General features: G+C 41.2%; 1 protein-coding gene across 1 annotated transcript in view; it reads right to left on the reverse strand.

The window, feature by feature from the left end:
- LOC126336506 (neutral ceramidase-like) overlaps positions 1 to 19,834 on the reverse strand; it is a 313,334-nt gene that overhangs the window by 198,578 nt on the left and 94,922 nt on the right. Inside the window, exon 3 of the mRNA XM_050000282.1 lies at positions 1,128 to 1,274. Coding sequence (XP_049856239.1) covers positions 1,128 to 1,274 — 147 coding nt within the window. The remainder of the gene's footprint in view (positions 1 to 1,127; positions 1,275 to 19,834) is intronic.

Genomic DNA, 19,834 nt, shown 5'->3' on the forward strand with positions numbered 1-19,834 from the left:
TGTACAACCTGCAATGAAACCCAGTCTATACTCTGTAAGTTAAAGTAGCCTCGAACTAATAGTGCATTATGGAGGTATTTCCGTGTAACTTTCTTTGCATGATTCCGCAACTTATACGGCGGAATCGGATGACAAGTAAAAACAACCGTTGACTAAAGTGAGTTCACCTAGGCCAGTTACTCATGTCCAGGTATCTTCACAGTTAGACACAATTTAACACTCAATAGAGACAATATTTTTGTCGACTGCGATGAGTGCTCCCCCTCGAAAGACGTCTAACCTAGAACGGTATTTCTGTTATTTCGGAGCCTTCCACTTCAACGACTGTTTGTGTTCCACAAAATGCACGTTGAGGCAACGGTTTATGGACAACAATATTCCTAGAATCGACTGGCCTGCACAGTGTCGCGACCTAAATGGAATGGAACGCCTTTGCTATGAGTTAGAGCTTTGACTTCGCTCCAGATCCTAGCATCCAACAATAGTACCTTCTCTTGAAGAAGAATGAGCCACCATTTCTCCATAGACATTCTGGCACCTCAATCGAAGCATCCCCAGCAGAGCTCAGTCCATCGAAGAGGGGAAGGATAGACACGCCTCATACTCTTCTTCTTTTTCCTGCCCTTATACCGAGTCTTTACGGAGTGAGCGTGGATTTGGTAATGATACTGGTACAGTGGGGCCGGGTGCCCTTCGTATCACCTCCCTAGAAAGGAATTTGTGCATCCCATTTGCATGCATCTAGTGTTATCGCCTATGGAAGTGTGAGAACGCTTGGCAAACGCTTGCGATTCGTGTTACTGAGGTCGGGCGTAGGTATCACCTGGGTATTCACGTAAACAGACGTGGGAAACCAACTGAAAACGATATCCACGCACGATGGTACACTAGTCCTTGCCATTAAACCATCAGGCGGATTTGATGTGAGGGCATCGCGCTCGTCGAATCCCGACTGCGGAGAGCCACCGGGCGCGACTGTCCAGGCTTGTTGGTCGCAACCCATAATATTTTCCATTAGTAATGTGTCGATATTTTTGATCAAATAGCGTACCTCATGGATCGTCTCAGTATTTATCAGACCGCTGAGAAAAGTGCTGCAGTGGTAACGCAGGGTGGGGTGTACTCACGTCTCTGCGGAGCCCGTTGCCGATCATGGCGGCGTCGACGCAGGTGAAGACCAGCCTGCTGCCGCGGTCGTCCTGGAAGACGTAGGCTCTGGAGAACTGGCGGAGGTGCAGACCGGTGCCCCACTGACCAAGCTTTGCGTAGCCCATCTGAAATAAAACCTATCAGCTGTCATAACTAAAAACACAACATGCTGCCAAAACAAAGTGCTTTAAAAATAAAAAATATAGCAAGCTGTATTCGTGAACAGGAGAAGTGTTTGTGTGGACGGAATAAGTAATTGGCACCCTGCCGCAAACTGCATGTCTACCTCAGTGAAATACGGACATTTACAAAAATGTATACAGTAAAAGAAAGAAATAGTTTGTCTAACGAATCTGAGTACATTGTTCGCCAACATGCTGAGTATTACGCACTGAAGTCACAAAAGTCATCGGATACCTTCCACTATGGCAGGCTGCTCCAACCGAGCTTCAGGGAGCCGGAGCGCTCCGGAGCGCTCACTGCGGCAGCTCGCAGCCCGCGTGGAGGAGGAAGGCGAACTGACTGCCCCCAGGTCGCATGCAACTGACGCCATAATCCGCGTTCAGTGACAGCTATGAATAGCCGCGGGAGCCCTGTAACCACCTCTATTGGAGGATACCTTTCTATTCATTGAGAGGGATGGTCGTCTGCAGTGTCTTGTATGTCACAAAGCATTTAATTCTGCGAAGAGGTGCAATATACGACATTATTCACGTCTTCACGCAGCGCACTACGATCAGGTAGAAGGCGCTGCACTTAGAGAACTGGTAGCTAGGCTTAAGAACGATATTCCAGGAGACGTAAGTTTAAAAACGGTTTCTTAATACGGTTGGCTGGTTGTTTTGGGGCGAAGGAGACCAGACAGCGATGTCATCGGTCTCATCGGATTAGGGAAGGATGGGGAAGGAAGTCGGCCGTGCCCTTTGAAAGGAACCATCCCGGCATTTGCCTGGAGCGATTTAGGGACATCATGGAAAAACTAAGTCAGGATGGTCGGACGCGGGATTGAACCGTCGTCCTTCCGAATGCGATTCCAGTGTGCTAACCAGCAACATGCAACATAGTTCGTGTTCCGTAATGAGTTTATAATTTTCAGGTGAATGAGAGCGGAGAAAACACTACTGAATCTGCAATTCGAGCAAGCTACAGGGACGCTCACATCACATCGACGAGTGGCAAGCCGTTATCAGTGGGACCACTCGTAAAATCGCGCATGGTAGTAATGTTTGTTTCCAAGGGAGGTGCAGGCAAATGAAGGGGTTTTCCTGTCGAAGCAAACAATGTCTCGTCGAATCCTGGACATGGCAGGGGATTTAGAGACACAGCTCAGGATAAAGGGGGAGAGCTTTGTGGCATTTTCACTAGCGCTTTACGAAAGCACCGACATATCGGACTGTGCTCAGCTATCAGTCTTTGTGCGTGGTGTCGACATGGAGCTGCAAGTAACTGAAAAACTCTTGGATGTGGTACCACTCGATTACACCGCAACAGGACGTGACATTTTTGAAGCTGTTTGTAAATCAGTGGACAATATTAATTTGCCGTGGGGTAATCTCCATTCTGTAGCGACAGGCGGCGTCACCAAGGTTTTGCTTCTCGTTTGAAAAATGTACTTAGGGACGAATTCGGGATGACATTTTGACTCCTCATTGTTTTATCCACCACGAGGCACTGTGTGCTGAAACAGTAGAGCTAGGTGGCGTAATGAAAGACGTCGTGAAGTGTGTGAATTTTGTGCGGCGTCACGGTATGAATCATCGCCAATTCAAAGGAGTCCTGAAGGATATGGAAGCGGTGTATGGGGATATACCTCACCACAGTTCGTTGGCTGAGTCGCGGAAAAGTTCTTGATGTTTTCTTTGTCATTCGTGAGAAAATATCCCTGTTTTCTCGAAATGAAAGGGGAAGAAATGCGTTGTCTGAAAGATATAAAATGGATATCAGACCTGGCATTCCTAGCTGACACAACTATGCATCTTACTAATGTAAATCTGTCATTACACGGCAAAGGGCAGCTAGGTGTTGACATGCACTACCAGATCAAAGCGTTCATGGAAAAGTTATGTTTATCTGAGAGGCAGATGAGTAATGGACATTTAACGTTCTTCAATCTTCTTGCTTCTTTAAAACTACCCGAAGGTACTACTTTCGGCGATTACCAAGCAAAGTTAAAGCAGCTCATCACGTCGTTTGAAACACGATTCCGAGACCTCACTAGTTTGGAAATTGAACTTAAGGTGTTCAGCACTCCTTTTTCAGTTTCCCCCAATGACTTGTAATCGTCACTTCAATTGTAGATAATTAATGTGCAAAATTCAACTTTACTGGAAGAGAGGTACTACACCACGTTGGTTTTGTCACGATGGTATCGTTAATTACAACAAAAGCTTCACAACAACGCCGCTCAGATCATGTGCATGTTTGGATCTACGTATTGTTGTGAGCAGCTATTCTCAGCAATGAAAAGAGTAAAAAGTAAAGAACGACCGTGTCTTCAGGATGCAACAATGAAGGTCATCCTCCGCGTTAACGTTGCGAACACTTTGACGTTTGATATTTCCGATCTTGTAGTGAAAAGAAAATGTCAAGCTACAGAGGCCCAATAAATTTAGTATGCAATTTCTTGTAAAACAATTGTTTCTTACTTATTTCCTGAACATCAGTCACCACGTCTTAGCAGCTAAGAGCATGAGGTTGTCGATCTAGTAAGACGCAGCTGGCACATCAAAACGGATGCCTTGCCGCCTGCCTCAGCCAGCCGTGCCACGTTCTGGCCCACTCGGGCGACACGGCTCCCTGGAGGAGGGAGCGCTCCGCGGCTCACAACGGAGCCGACGAGCTGGAACAGCGTGCACTATGGTGTCAGATCCCTTTTTGCCCCAGCGTAGTGCTGTAACTCGACGTGGCATGGCCTCAACAACTCGTTGGAATTCCCTTGCAGAAATATTGATCCGTATTGTCTCTAAATCATCCATAACTGCAAAAGTGTTGCCAGTACAGAATTTTGTGGACGTCTCGATTACGTCGCATAAAGTTCAGTGGGGTTCATATAGAACGATACGAACGACCAAATCATTTGCTTGAATGGTCCAGAGTATTCTTCAAACCAAACGCGAACAACTGAGGCCCGGTGACATGGTGCATAGTCTTCTAGAAAAATTCCATAGTCGTTTGAAAACATGAAATCCGTGAATGGCTACAAATAGTCTTCTAAAAATCAATTTCCGGTTAATGATCGGTTCAACTGGACCAGAAGACGCAGTCAATTCCGTATAAAAATAGCCCACACCATTATGGAGCCTCCGCCAACTTGCACAGTGTCTTGTTAACTTGGATCCATGGCTCCGTTGTGTCTGCACCACACTCGATCACTACCATCAGCTCCTATCAGCTGAAATCGAGACTGATCTTATGAGGCCACAGTTTTCTAGTCGTCTAGGGACCTACACATATGGTCACGAGCCCAGAAGAGGCGCTGCAGGCAATGTCATGTCGTGCTGCTAGCAAAGACACTCCCGTCGGTCGTCTGCTGCCATAGCCCACTAACGCCAAATTTCGCTGTGTTGTTCTAATGGATAAGTTCGTACTACGTCCCATATTGATTTCTGTTCTTATTCCGCGCAGTTTTGCTTCTCTCTCAGCACTGCCAACCATTGCTCTCTGTCATTAAGTGAATGTGGTAACGCATGAAATTTTGTATTCTCGGCACACTCTTGATACTGTGGATCTCGGAACATTGTATTCCATAATGATTTCTGAAACAGAATGTCCCATGCATTCTGCATTCAAAGTCTGTTAAGTCCTATCGTGGCGCCATAATACCGTCGGAAACATTTTCATGTGAATCATCTGAGTACAGATGACAGCTCCACCAACGCACCGCCATTTCGTACCTTGTAGACACAATACAGCCTCCATCTGTAAATGTGGATATCGCTATCCGATTTGTTTGGTCACCTCAGTGTACTTTATTCGCAGACGTAATCTGTGCTCTCGGAGTAGCGGGTCGAGAAGCTGAATTTTGAGGGACATGTTAGCATCTGTCTATCCACAGCTGATTTAGAATTTCCAACAAACACAGCTACGGATTTTCTGAATGCCATCCACGCGTGCCTTTCACCACCTCTCTATAAGTAGTGAAAGTGGCTATCAGCGCAATGATCTTTATTTGCGGACTCATGTGCACACCTTGTTTCATTTTCGCATAATCCAACTGTAAAAACTGGTTGCATTGGTACAGAAAAGTATCTGCCTGCTATTTGCCTAGTGCCTTTAAGGGATTCTTCGTGAGTTCCAGCTTCATACGAAGCATTGGCATGACAAATTCACCACGCTCAACCGACGAAGCTCTAACGACAGTTTCATTTTCTGATTGCCTGATATGTTTGATCGGCCCTTTCTTTGTTACGCAATGATGCTTTGTAGCTCTGCTGTCCAACTTGGCCGCGAGGGATTAATCGAGCAGTGGCCGACACGGTAGTTGAGCGTGTTCGGTCACAGAGTCGGTGGCCCTCTGTAATAAAACAGCTGAGTAAAGGAATCAACGATCAACTTGAACGGATGTCATGTGACGTCCGCCCAGACCAAACGCAACGAACAATACCGAACAAAATAAGGGAAAAAAAAACAGTCTAAGGCGCTGCAGTCACGGACTGTGCGGCTGCTCCCGGCGGAGGTTCGAGTCCTCCCGCGGGCATGGGTGTGTGTGTTCATCCGTAGGATAATTTAGGTTAAGTAGTGTGTAAGCTTACGGACTGATGACAGTAGAAGTTAAGTCCCATAAGATTTCACACATTTTAACTTCTTTTTTGTCCAACTTGGAGATAAAACAAGAGTATATGACTTTCCACAAGCACTGTGATCACTTTCAATCAGTTATACGCAAGTTGCACTACGACATCGTACATTTTCAAGATGCAGTGACACGTATTCATGCGTCTTTTTCATGTAGCAGAAAAATCATCGTATGCTGAAGCATATGTTTTCATAATATTATACTGCTGTTTCCAAACTTTTCTGACATGAGTCTCTGAACATTCACCATGTTCCAATGCTATATTCATTCCAGAGATCTCAGTACAAATAAGACTCTAGTTGATGGCAGTTCAATATTTCTATGTATACAAAAATTGTATGAAAATTGTGGTTCCACTGCGGTTCCAACAGTGCTAATTTATGTCTAGACATTAAAATAATCACAGCGGTTACCTAATTTCCGACAAACCCCGACGTGGTAGAACAAAACGGATTTGAAATGGGCATAAAAAGTTCATCATAAAAAGTAAAAGTAATATGAGGTATCCGGACATCCCTAGTAATCCGGAACTAATCACGTAGTGTCTGGAGAGGCGGATCCGCCACCATAAAAGACAGAGGGGAGTATTGTGTTGTCAGCAGAGAAGCCGTAAATGCTGAATGCGCCGGTCAGAAATGTTTAATAACTTCGAACGTTGAACTGCGAACGTGGACAAGTCATTCGATGTCAAGTGAGTTACATATCCATCAGAGGCATTTCAGCCCTTCCAAAGCTGGCCAAGTCGACTATTGGTGACGAGACTCTGAAGGGAAAACGCGAAGGAATAAACGAAGCTAAACCAAGACCAGACAGACCTAGTGAACTGACGGACAGGGATCTCCGAGCATTCCAGAAGGTGATTGTATCAAATCGCATGAAATCTGCTGAAAGGATCACTCCTGAGTTCCGAAGTACCACCATCAGTCCAGCTAGCACAATGACTGTGTTAAAGATCCCCAAAAACCACCTATTTCTGTAGTCAGTGGGGACTGAGGTGATGTAAAGACCAACGCTACTGGATACTAGATGACTGAAGACAAATATTTTGGAGAGATGAATCACGTTTTATATCGTGGCAATCCGATAGAACTGTATGGGTCTGGCGAATACCTGGAGAACGTTACTGGCAATCATGTATCATGCCACCTGTGAATTACTGAAGCTCTGGTGTTATGGTATGATGGTGTATTTTGTGGTTAGGTTGCGGTCCACATACTGTGCTTAAGAAAACACTGAATACTGAAGGATGTCATTCTTTGTATCAGCACGGCTCCCAGGGGCCCTACAGGATATTAGGCAGGTGTAACAGTTTCTTCGGCTCTTCAGTGTGTATATAGAGATTATACTTATATTAAAATATAATAAAATGATTCATTATATTTAATATACATATTAAGACAGTAAAAAATTATTTAAGAAAAAGCTGAAACTACAAATTTTTAACCATGTAATTTTTACGTTTTTAACGTTTTTTACGTTTTTAACTTTCTGATTGCATCTTTTAAATTTACTTGATGAGCAATTTTCTAACACCGTCAAACCATTAAGACGATTTCTTGCAGTCGAACATGAAAAGTTTTTAATTGACTTTAAATTAAACTCCTTGTGCTAGTTGTTTCACTTACTGGTGACGTCACGAATATTCTAAAAGAACTCGTTAGATTTGGGACAAAATTTAACTTTGTAATTATACTCAGTACTTCGTTTAGGTCTTCTTTTTTGCAGAAAAGCGCTGATACTGCTGAAATTTCTTCTGCTAATTTTACGCCATTTACGAGGGTGGACTGAAACGTTCTCCGAATCACCACGAGAGATCAGTGCTAGTGCAATGAATTGTTCACGTGATATTCATTGGACTGTTGCCTTATCACACGTGCCACGTCAGTGCACTTGGAAGAGATCTGTGAAGGTGACGTGGCTCCGTTTTTTCTCTCCCATAGTGCTTTGCGAAGATGAAAAAAATCGCGATTCGTAATGAAAGGTATGAAAGCAAAGGACATTCATGCCGATTTCCAGAATACACTGGGGGACTTTGCTCCTTCATATGGTCATGGTGGATCGCCGATTGAAAGTAGTGTATGAAATTGCTCACACTCGCCAGGTGTCATCTGAAAGGGTATATCACATTTTAAATGAGGAATTACAAATGAAAAAAATATTTGCAAGATGGGTGGCGTGACTCTCGACGCGCGCCCTCACACATGTGCAGTCGTCATGGCAAAATTACACGAACTAGGAATTGTTGCCACACCAACATTATTCACCTGATATGGCTCCGTCAGCCTTCCATCTCTTCTCAAAACTGAAAATTTATCTTGGTGGACCAAGATCCACTTCAAACGAAGAACTGATAGCCGGAGTTGACAACTATTTTGTAGGCCTGAAGGACCTCATTTTCGAGATGGGATAAAGGCACTGGAACATCGTAGGACCAAGTGCATTAATCTACAAGGAAAGTACACTGAAATATAAAAAGGTTTCAATGATAGAAGTACTTTTTTTAATTCCGTTCGCAGAGCTTTTTAAACCACCCTCATATGTCAACAGAATCACCGTCAGTGAAAGTACACTCCAGATGCTTACAGTGTGCTAGTAGCACTTCGTTGGATATGGTACTTGTATATATTATATAAGAAAGGAAAAAAGTTACTATGATTACTAAGGTGTTCAGATCTGTCATCTAATACATTTAGTTCTTGATCATTTGTAAAAAAATAAAAAAAAGTATTTTGTATTATCCTTTTGGATCTCTGATGGGCTGACCTCTTGTTGCGTATGAGAACGTCGTTTTTTATTCTTATGGCGAATTCTTACGTGAATTGTGCACGACTGCAGCTCTCCCTGACGCGTGCCACGTAACAATTGGTCATACAACCGCGGCAACGGTGTATCGGAGCGAGCGGAGAAACTTCGCCACCGCAGAGTGCGACGAAAATTAAACGGACGCTCTCGATCGCGCAGCCAGTGACGTCATAATGATAATGAAAATTTAGATAACCCACGCGACAGAAACAAGTCACACGACTACAAATTACATTTTAAGTTTGTATGCGGTAATATTACTCTAATACCGAATATTTATAACATTAATATTTTCCTGACACTTACAGCTAAAATGGAACCCCCAAATTTTGGCTCCTCGGACAAATGCCCGGGGTGCCCGCCCGTAGAGCGGGCCCTGTATCCGGCAATGTATCTATAGCTCCTTTATCAGAGTAATAGTATGATTTTTTAAATTTTAGAATAATTAAACCAATTTCACCACCAAGTAATTCTTATTCTGTGTACAAGCACATTTGCGTTTCAGCAAAATGTGCTCGCAACGCTCCCCATTCTCTTAAATTAAAGATAATTCTGCTTTGCTCCAGATTCGAAAACTATATTTTTTCTTACAGAACTCAGTTCACCATAAGATAAACCGCTTTCTGCAGAGAGAAAACATCTCCACATTTCCTACTTTTGCAGTAGAGACGAAAAATTGAATAAAACCGTCTTAATGCAATTTATCTCCTAATACTTACTTCTTATTTCTTGATGTAGGTATACTTGTGTGTTATATACAAGTAAAAGTTAATTATGACGTATGGGTAAAGACGGTGATGACTTTGTTGGCTTTGGACATATTCCCTTGTATCTGTACCCATCTGCAATGTCCTCAAAGGGAAGATTACACTGTGCAACAATGAAAATGTAAATCGAATGTAAATAGCCAATTCCTATCAGTTCTAATTTGCTGATTGCGAATATCACAAAGACAGTTCAAAGTTAACTCTAGTTTTCATTTTACACTGTTTTATTATGGTGAGATGATTATATACGAATTTTTACGTTAAGTTTAAAATCAAATATTATAATGGTTTGTCAAAGTCATTATCACTAGTAACAATGGATTACATTATTGTCTCTGGTCTTACTTGTGTGCAATATTTTGGATGTAAGCACTTTGATACCAATTTTAGTGATCTTTTTGGCTAACTCCTCTCCAACTGCATTGACTTCATTAATGCATGTAATAATTTTTGCACATTTGTTTCCAGACTAACTACCAGTTGTTCATGTTGACTGCCATTGAAGTGAACCAAAATGCCACTAGTTTGTGTTAACAGTCGTGACACATTGTGCTATGTGAGTGGAGAAGTGACATTTCCTTCACAAAGTCAGCAAACAGCTCCACTGATTAAAAAAGCTTACAGTTGTTATTTTGGGTGCAAAATAGGCGATCGGAATAGACCCTAAGCTCCACATGTGACCAGCAACCTCATTAATTGGATGCATGAGAGAGGACGTTCAATGCCCTTGGCAGCGCCCATGAACTGGTGTGAGCCAACTAACCATGTCAGTGACTGCTACTTTCCTATGGTTCCTCCTATCAAAAAGGAAATGTCAAAAAAGAATAAGCAGACAGCGATTCATCCTAACATTATATCTGCCATATGTCCAGTTCTACATGGGGAAGGACGGCCAATATCTGAATGACCGACAGAGTACAAGATTACTTCTGATGGGGATTCTGAACGTCCTGAACCATTTACATCACAAGATCCAGAGTTTCTTCCAAATATATCATCAACTGATGATCCATAAAAATTATCTAAAACTAAGTTAAGTGATCTCATTTGAGATGTGGACCTCTCTAAAGCTAACACTGAGATTTTAGCATCAAGAGTGCAGCAGCACAATTTTCTTGAAAGCAGTGTAAATGTTTCAATCTACTGCGGAAGACAGTAACAATTACAACCCTCATGAGTGGAGACTCTTTATTGATTCTTCAAAGTTGAGTTTAAAAGCAGTGCTTTTACAAATTAGTAAAGAGCTTCCTTCAATTGTAGTTGGGCATAGTATGCATATGAAAGAGTCATACCAAAACATGAAAATTTTACTAGAAGGCATCAAGTAAAATGCCGGCTGCGGTGGTCTAGCAGCCCGGAACCGCGTGACTGCTACGGTCGCAGGTTCAAATCCTGCCTCGGGCATGGATGTGTGGGATGTCCTTAGGTTAGTCAGGTTTAAGTAGATTTTTGAACCATCAAGTAAAGTGACTTGCAATGGCAGGTTTGTGGTGACTTGCAAGTGGTTGTACTGCTATTAGGTATGCAGTTAGAATATACTAAATATTACTGCTTTCTATGTGTATGGGATAGCCGAGTTGTGCATCTCATTACAGTAAACATGAATGACCCATCAGAAAATCTCTTTAACCAGGTATAAAGAACATTATGAATGAACCGCTAGTAGATCATAAAAAGATTCCTTTCCAGCCCATGCACATCAAGTTGGGTCTCATGAAAATTTTCGTTCGAGAATAAACAAAGATGGTGCATTTTATACTGAAATAAACATAACGAACTCAAAATCTTGCAATTTACACACTTTCACTCCAAATTTGTTGTTCAGTGTTACGTTTAAGCTATACTATAGAGCAGTGGCTTGCTACCTCTGTAGTTGTGTGGAGCACCGATTTTTCGAAAAAAGCTGACAGGCCCACCGACTAAAATATACAAGTAAAACATATAAACACAAATAGACCATCTAAAATCATGCCCACACGTCAGTAGGCTTAATACATAAAACATACTGTAAAACAATAACTAAAATAAATATACATTTTAAGCAAACATTTTTATTGTATTCACTTAGGTGTCACAGTTATAAGAAAACTCAAAATCGAGTGATCAGTGTTAATGATAATTCAGTGTGACTTTTAACATTGTTGGTCTTTCGACATTGTTTGTCCTCCAGAAGAAAGTAAGTATCTGAATTAAAACTAATAGAGTTTAGCATCAAACCACTATCTGAATGAAAAGACTCTATAACGTATACATGTTGTCAAAAAGCCCATTACCTGGTTTAGTGTAAATTTGGCAACTGCTGGATTCTCTTGCAGAATGTTTATTCAGAATGGGACCAGTGGTGTTGTTTTGAAAAACGATTTTATAGTCTGATCACTTAATAGTTCAAGTAATGAGTCTTCTTCACTTGATCACATTTTCAATTTTTTAAGCGGTCTTTGTCAAGGGAACTGCTGATCCATTTGTTTTCGCTTCCAATTTTAGGGAAAGAAACATGAAAAGGCATAGGTACTGCTCTAGCAAGTGTAAATGTAGATATCTCAGTCATGAGAATGTAGAATAAAATGTACACTCACAGTACAGAAAAAAGTTAATAAAATATAAATAAATTATTATTATTAAATTTATTATTATTACTATTATTAAATAAATTATCGTTATTATTAAAATCATTATGTTTGAAAAATTAACTATGTTAGATAAAGTTACTGTTTAAAAATATTGTTTAGAATTAAGCTTATTTAAAGCATTTGCCAGAAGTTTAGGAAAATATATTATGCTAAATTATCTGAGGCTGGATGCCAATTGATTAGAGATAATCTGTAATGCTTATAGATCTTGTTTTAACGGTTTTCACTTAGTTGATTTATGTAAAGCTGGAAATGCTTTGCAGGAATCTTATTCCACTTTTTGAGCCCATCGCTGAATTTTCATTTCCACTGATTCTGCTTTGAATTGCGCAAAATGTTATGGACGTCCTTCCCCTGCAGAGTTCAGAACGTCAAGGCCACCGAAAATATGCAAACCGTGTCTATAAGTTTTCATCAGTCACACAGTCTGAGTAGGAACTTACTAGTATTCCATCACAACCTCCGTCCATGTGAATAATCCTGAGTTTATCAATGAGTTCAAAAAATCTTGACAATCATTTATCTCTCAACTGTCACTGGACTGTGGGTGGAGTAGAAGTTGAGAGTATTCACTGTACATTTTATTACACAAAACATTAAAGAGTCTCAAGTTTTAGGTCTTGCTTTAACGAAGTTTTCGATTTTTACTGCATTGTTAAAAGTCTGAGACACTCTTCGGAACCTTTACCTGTAATAGCGTCTCTAAGTACGCTGCAGTGTTTCCACTGAACCAGAGAGCAATTTGCCTACCTCTGGGGACTATGCCAGTATGAATACCGGACAGAGCTCGTTACCCATTAGTTGTCAAACCTATCTGCTTTGGCCAACCTTCTTCATTTTCTTTCATTAATTTGTCAACAGATTTCAAAATCTCTTCGGCAGTTGCTTTTGTCAGGAAAGGCTGGCGAAACAACATTTGCACTTCATTATTGTCACTTAAAATGACGAAAGGCTAAGGAACACGCCTCTCCAGCAATGCCTGTACTCTCATCAAGTTGCAGCGAAAAATATTCACTTAGCTTCAAAGCTGTAATGACAGCTTCTTTTCCTGCGTTTCATCAATCCTGCTCTTCACGGTTGTAGTTGACAATGGAATTTCGTTTATTTTTTGTACGCCTTTTTCATCAAATAAAGTAGTACTTATTACTTTTGCTGCAGTTATATTAAGTTCTACTTTCACAGTGTGAGTTAATCTTTCTTCAGATATTAACGAAGGTAGCTCGCGAGCGACTCTGATACTTATAAGGTTCTGTTTTAAAGCCTTAGACAATTTTCTATTCGTGATTTGAAACAAATGGAGAGACTGTACACTTATTCAGGATGTTTACTTGATAGATGCCTTTGACGTTTTAATAGATTTCTGCATGCATACATCCGTTGGAATGCGTTTCGAAACAAATCACACATCGTGGCATAGGCACTTAATTGGCACCTGAACACACAAACCCGAGTTTTAAAAAATAGCGATTATACTTACGAAAATATGAGTCCTTTCCTACTTTGGTACTACATGGACTCGACATTGACTTACTAATAATCCAACTACTTACAGAACCTGATATGGGAGTTCCTTCATCAAATGGCAGGGTGAGGAGAAAGATGCTGTCAAGAGGCTCCTGATAAATTAAGGTGATCAGGTGGTTGGGGTGGGGGGAACAATACCACTATAATGACTTTTTTCTCTTTCCTCTCAGCTGAGGTATACTACCCATAAGAAATAGTTTAACATCAGCTTTTAAGCATAGATAGTTTATATGGCATAATATTCATATATGCAACACACTGAAGTATTATGTATACAAAATTTTGTCATTTATAAAACTTCAGCGCTAGGTTAAAAACAGCTGAGATTTTATGAAATTTCTGAAATTATCTGCGATTTGCCTGACTTTTTCCAGGCAAAATATAATTCACTGAGAATTTCAGGTTTTCCAGAAGAATAGCGACCTTGTGTGGCTGCTTCGTCTTATACGGCTAGAGCGCGCCCGTAACCAAGCATCCATATTGACATGAAATAGGAGTAGTGAACCACAGACACAACTGTACTAAACAACTCACAAACATTGACTAAAGGTGGATTTACACACGTCAATAACGCAACAGTGCCGTGACTAGCACCACCGACGTGGTTGGAAGATTTGTGCTAGGAATGTAAATGACAGTGTTCACGCCAGGACTGCTGATATTTTTTAAAAGCATCGGGAACTCGATATATCTATATTTAAAAGAATGACATTATTAGACGTCGATATATCGAAGAAAATTATCGCTATATGGACGAAAAATGTTACCGACGTACCGGTCAGCAAAATACCGGCCGCTGAATGTTTAAATACTCATTTATAATTAGATATTATATACATCGACAAGCTAGCAGCCTTCTTATCTCCCTCAGAGAAAGAATTGAAAGGAAAACGATGTACGTTCACTCTTGGCGATAATCACTTTGCTAACAATGGTAACAGCGGGTAAATTGCACAATAAAAGGTTTCGTCACATGTCTGATTTGTCTGGAACACTTCATGTGAACTTCGGTGATTTTTTCATTTCTGCAATCGCCAGCGATCTAGCTACTGTAGCGTCAAAATTGCCTGGTGAAGCTACACGTTGCAAAATGGTTCAAATGGCTCTGATCACTATGGGACTTAACTTCTGGGGTCATCAGTCCCCTAGAACTTAGAACTACTTAAAGTTAACTAACCTAAGGACATCACACGCATCCATGCCAGAGGCAGGATTCGAACCTGCTACCGTAGCGGTGGCACGGTTCCAGAATGTAGCGCCTAGAACTGCTCGGCCACCCTTGTCGGCTACACGTGGCAGTTTTCGTTGGTAGCGCCAAGCGCCGATTACGTCAGCATTTCCCCTCACACGTCTCCGCCCACCGCAATGATCAATCTTGTCATTTAGATTTTTGTTCATCAATTTTAGCAAATGGTTTTGAAGAACGCCGATGCGAATGAATAGTACCCTACTTGAGTTAAAGTTGTTTTTTAACGTAACTGGTGAGCTATTTCTTCACGTCGGGTATCTTGTTATTGCATTCACACCACCACCCCCGAGTACAGTCAGACTTCTTCATTCTGCCATCTATACTTTTTTTAGATAGTCAAGGAGAAAGATCGGATGCCTTGAAAGCTAAAATAATAGTAAGACTCCCTCACACAGTGAATGTAAAATTATGTTGCATTACATTTTCAACAGAAAACTTCAAATATTTATTGAACAATGGGAAAAAAATATAAAACAAAAATATCGTGTTTCGCTGTTGCTATTTCGATATCGATATACCGGTGGAAATGTGTCGCCCACATGTATCGATAGGCTTAGGAGAAACATTGATATAGCCATGTATTGACATTTCATCAACAGCCCTAGTTCACATTCATCTGTGGCGTGACCGTGACAGTGTAAACATTGCTCTCACCGTCGCCGTACCAACGCATCACTCATTATCTTCGGTTTAATACTAACATGTCGGTTCTTTAACGCGTTAGAAAAACTTTGTCATTCTTAGACGCATTTACTTACTTGTACTTCGCAACTAGGCATTTTCAGGAATTTAACACAGGAATTAGTATTTAAGAGTAACTACAACCTCAGTCATTGCAGTCATCCACACAGTTTCCATTGCGTCTCTGTAGTTTCCATATTTCATTAAAGCCATGTCTCCCGGCGTTAACGCTTCTTCCGTTGTAGTTTTGTACAAAACAGTCGGCGACAATGAGCGATGCACAGCAATAACAGTGCATAAGTAATATACAGCTGACTTTTCGATGTATTCTGAAATTTTACTTGTGAAAATTAAAGAGAAGATTCAGTGACGACTTTATTTTTTTCTCTCTCTGTCTTTATTTTGCAACGGCTTAGCTATAACAATTATTGCTCTTACCGAAATGACTGCATCTCAATATCAGTTCCACAAAACTGCACAAATACAAATTGTGTTAGCAGCCAAATACAAAAAAAAGAACTCAGTAAATACCAACTCACCAGTATCTTCACGAGGCATGAGCGGTGTGCTGCAGTGGCTGACGACCTCGACATCCATTCGAGAGATACGCATTTAGATCTCGGGTCTGCTATACTCTTCACTCTATGCGAATGCTACGGTGCATACTTTAGAGAACCATGGGCACTTGCTTCCCCTCCAGGGGTAGGAAAGGATCAAAGCTCCAATAATCTCAGGTATGGACGGGTAGTGAAACACCAATCTTACTGCTTTCCTTCTTGACGTGTCTGGATATTAAATGAGGAAACTGAAGCGAGTCGTTCTTGTGAGCAACTGTTTCAAGACTACGCCGAACTCCAGAAATTGCTACTGGATTATGGGACGTTATTTGTTTATGGCATGAGCAGGCAGCCAACGCTTCGCTCCACGTCTCTAGCACAGACTCTCGGGTTGTACACTTTCAGCCGCCTAGTGGCACACGATATTGTTAGTTTTAAACATTAATAAAAATACTGGCAGTCCGTCTTAGCTTTTTCTTTTAATGTAACCCCCTTTGTGTGTGTGTGTGTGTGTGTGTGTGTGTGTGTGTGTGTGTGTGTGTGTGTGCGTGTGTGCAAAAAAAAAATAAAAAAACAGGGCAGGTTTTGATATGACAAAATGAACCATTCCCTTGTGAGGCATTATTTCATTGCACAGAATTTTTAATGTAACCCCCTTTGTGTGTGTGTGTGTGTGTGTGTGTGTGTGTGTGTGTGTGTGTGTGTGTGGTGTGTGCAAAAAAAAAAAAAAAAAAAAAAAAGAAAAAGAAAAAAAAACAGGGCAGGTTTTGATATGACAGAATGAACCATTCCCTTGTGAGGCATTATTTCATTGCACAGAATTTGATACGTACGACATCCGAAACTGAGAGAGATGATAATTAATTTAGAAAGATCCGGTTCAGTTGTACAAGTTAGTTTTTCATACCACGACCGGTTTTAGGGCTTTAGATCCCATCTTCAAGTTTATGAAATAATTGTATTGATAGACATAACATGCCGTCGGGCCAGTCCGTGCAACAACTCGAGTCAGTCACTGCAGCCGGTTCTAGGCGCTTCCATCCGGAACCGCGCTGCTGCTACGGTCGCAGGTTCGAAACCTGCCTCGGGCATGGATGTGTGTGTTGTCCTTAGGTTAGTTAGGTTTCAGTAGTTGTAAGTTCTAGGGGTAAGTTCTAGGGGACTGATGACCTCAGATGTTAAGTCCGATAGTGCCCAGAGCCATTTGAACCACTCACTGCATGATAGCGGAAACTGCCTGCCTCCGGGCAGCCGCATGGTGGGAACGCCAGCTACTACCGGTACTTTCATTCTGTCCTCACCGACTGTTGAGTGAAAACCTTAGATCTCACGATAATTTTTAAGTTGTCCTCGACTCTCGACCAGCGTTCACGGCCCAGTACCACCCTGTCTGCGGCCCACAAGTGAGCTGTGGTCTACGGGTTGGAAACCGCTGCTGTAGAGGGGAAACTAGAAGTACAGTAGAAAGAAGAGTCGCTAGGCAGAGCACACTGCCATGAACAAATAAGTGGGCGACACACTTTGACCGCACTTGAATATCAATCTCACAACAACAACAAAATGAGCGGGATGACTAATTGCGGAAGCTATTGCGGATATGGGTGTTTGTTCATTGGCTTGCAAGGGAAACCACTTGGCTTCTAGCTCCACGTAGCTTCCCAAAATGACTATAAATTAATTTATCTGTATGATCATCAATATGCACATAACAGTATGCTATACCAAAAGAAAAAAAAATATTTAACATGTGATGCAATATACAACTTAATAAGCTTTAATCGTGATGGGACTGCTGATCGTGAATTGAATCTCAACGATTGTCACGAACCCGTAGATGTGGCTTATTCATATTTAAATGGTCACGATAGGCAGCATCATAAAACACACATGAAATTTAAAACCAGACTAATTACCGTCAATAATTTATCTTAGAGCAACTGGTGTATGGGAGAGCAACATACTATCATTAATATAATGGTTTTTGTGGACAAGCACCGAGACACTACGACATACAGTACTACCACGTGAGGACAGAGAGGCACTAACACATCACTATGAGCAAAGTTCTAAGATTAGGAAAGTTATTACCTCACAGAAAACCGGGACTCTGATCATCTGTTACTACTGAATATAATTAAATAACTGCTACACTAAACATCAGTGTACTAACACGAAGAAAACTAACTAAAATTCTGAAAGAGAAGGTATAGCATCTTGCGTAGAATATATGATTTGAATAAGCAAAGCTTTTTGTAGTATTCTGTGCTATACGCAAACTACTTCGGACCATGTCAGACATTACCTATAAACCACGTAAAGGCATGTGGATTCAGAATTCTTAAGTCCAGTAACACAAAAATGACTGCAAATAGCGAACTCACATGAAGTGCGTTGATTTACGATGATTACTACTCGAACTGACAAATGGTTAGTAGCAAAATCGTATTCTAAATGTCGACTTACTTTTTATAGTTGATACTCGTGGCCCAACCGTCCTCTATGCAAAGCAATCACGTGAATGAAGGTAAGTACTTCTAAATATCAATAGAAATGTATTGACTAAAAGAAAACCGGTAAAACAGCCTAAAAACACATTAAGAATTCGAACATCTACAGGTGGAGCGTGTCTACATCTGACTCACCTAATGCCTGCTCCGCAAATCACTCTCTAGGCGATTTCTGCTTTACTCGCTCACGTTGCTATGGGGGGAAAAGCTCCTCAAAGAAGCTTATCGTGCCCTTACCAGCTAACTCTATGTCCACGCACTAATATTTTACGTTCGGCATACCTGCGTTATTAGAATCACCCTTCACGGAGGAAAAAAAAATTAAATACTTCTGTTCGCAAGACAGGCAAGAGGGTGAAAGTAGAAACGAACATTTATTCACCTTATCGTTAATTCAAACTGGCTTACATACAGGATGGGAAGGAATAGGAGTAATACTCAAACATCTTGACAACTTTCCTCTTCCTCGAGGTCTGCTACAGATACCACGAAGCAGCGAGGGGCAAGAATGGCAGAAATGTGAACTGCTATGAAAGTGATCTACTGGAAACCTTTCAACCCATTCTGCAGTACAATAGATTTTCAGATTGATTCTAGGGAGAGATTCACATTTTAACGCAGAATTGTACATATAAAGGTCTCTAATTGTAATAAAAATTGTTTTTGACATATCTCTGAATGATATCTGACGGTTTGCAAGGTGGCATTGCTCATTTATCTTCATCCACAGCACAAGAGGCCATTGTTATTCACCATGATGTGGCTGAATTGCACAACTGTATCTTGTGTCGGTCGAGGGATATAGACCAAAGATTTCTTGATGTCATCCATTTGTTTATTATTTATGGGCAACATGTAGGCTTTCTCTCAACAGAGTTGAGAAGATTGTATAGCTTTTGTCAGGGTAAAAGTGTCCCATCAAGCTGGAAATATTCATGTTGCACGTAACACTATGCGGAATTCCAGGTCAAAAGGTCATCTCATGGTATTCTGAAATAGTGAAAACCATTTTTAGTGCTCTAATATAGAATGAGGGCCACCACAAAATGTAGCCGATAAAAGAAACCACCTTCATTTGAACCACGAAAAGCTTATTACCGTTTCCTGAGAACTAGTTTTACGGGTTGAAGAACGTCGTCAACCAAGAACATGTCCCGAACTAGTTCCGTATCT

The sequence above is a fragment of the Schistocerca gregaria genome, chromosome 2, assembly GCF_023897955.1.
Source record: "Schistocerca gregaria isolate iqSchGreg1 chromosome 2, iqSchGreg1.2, whole genome shotgun sequence".
Classification (NCBI taxonomy): domain Eukaryota; kingdom Metazoa; phylum Arthropoda; class Insecta; order Orthoptera; family Acrididae; genus Schistocerca; species Schistocerca gregaria.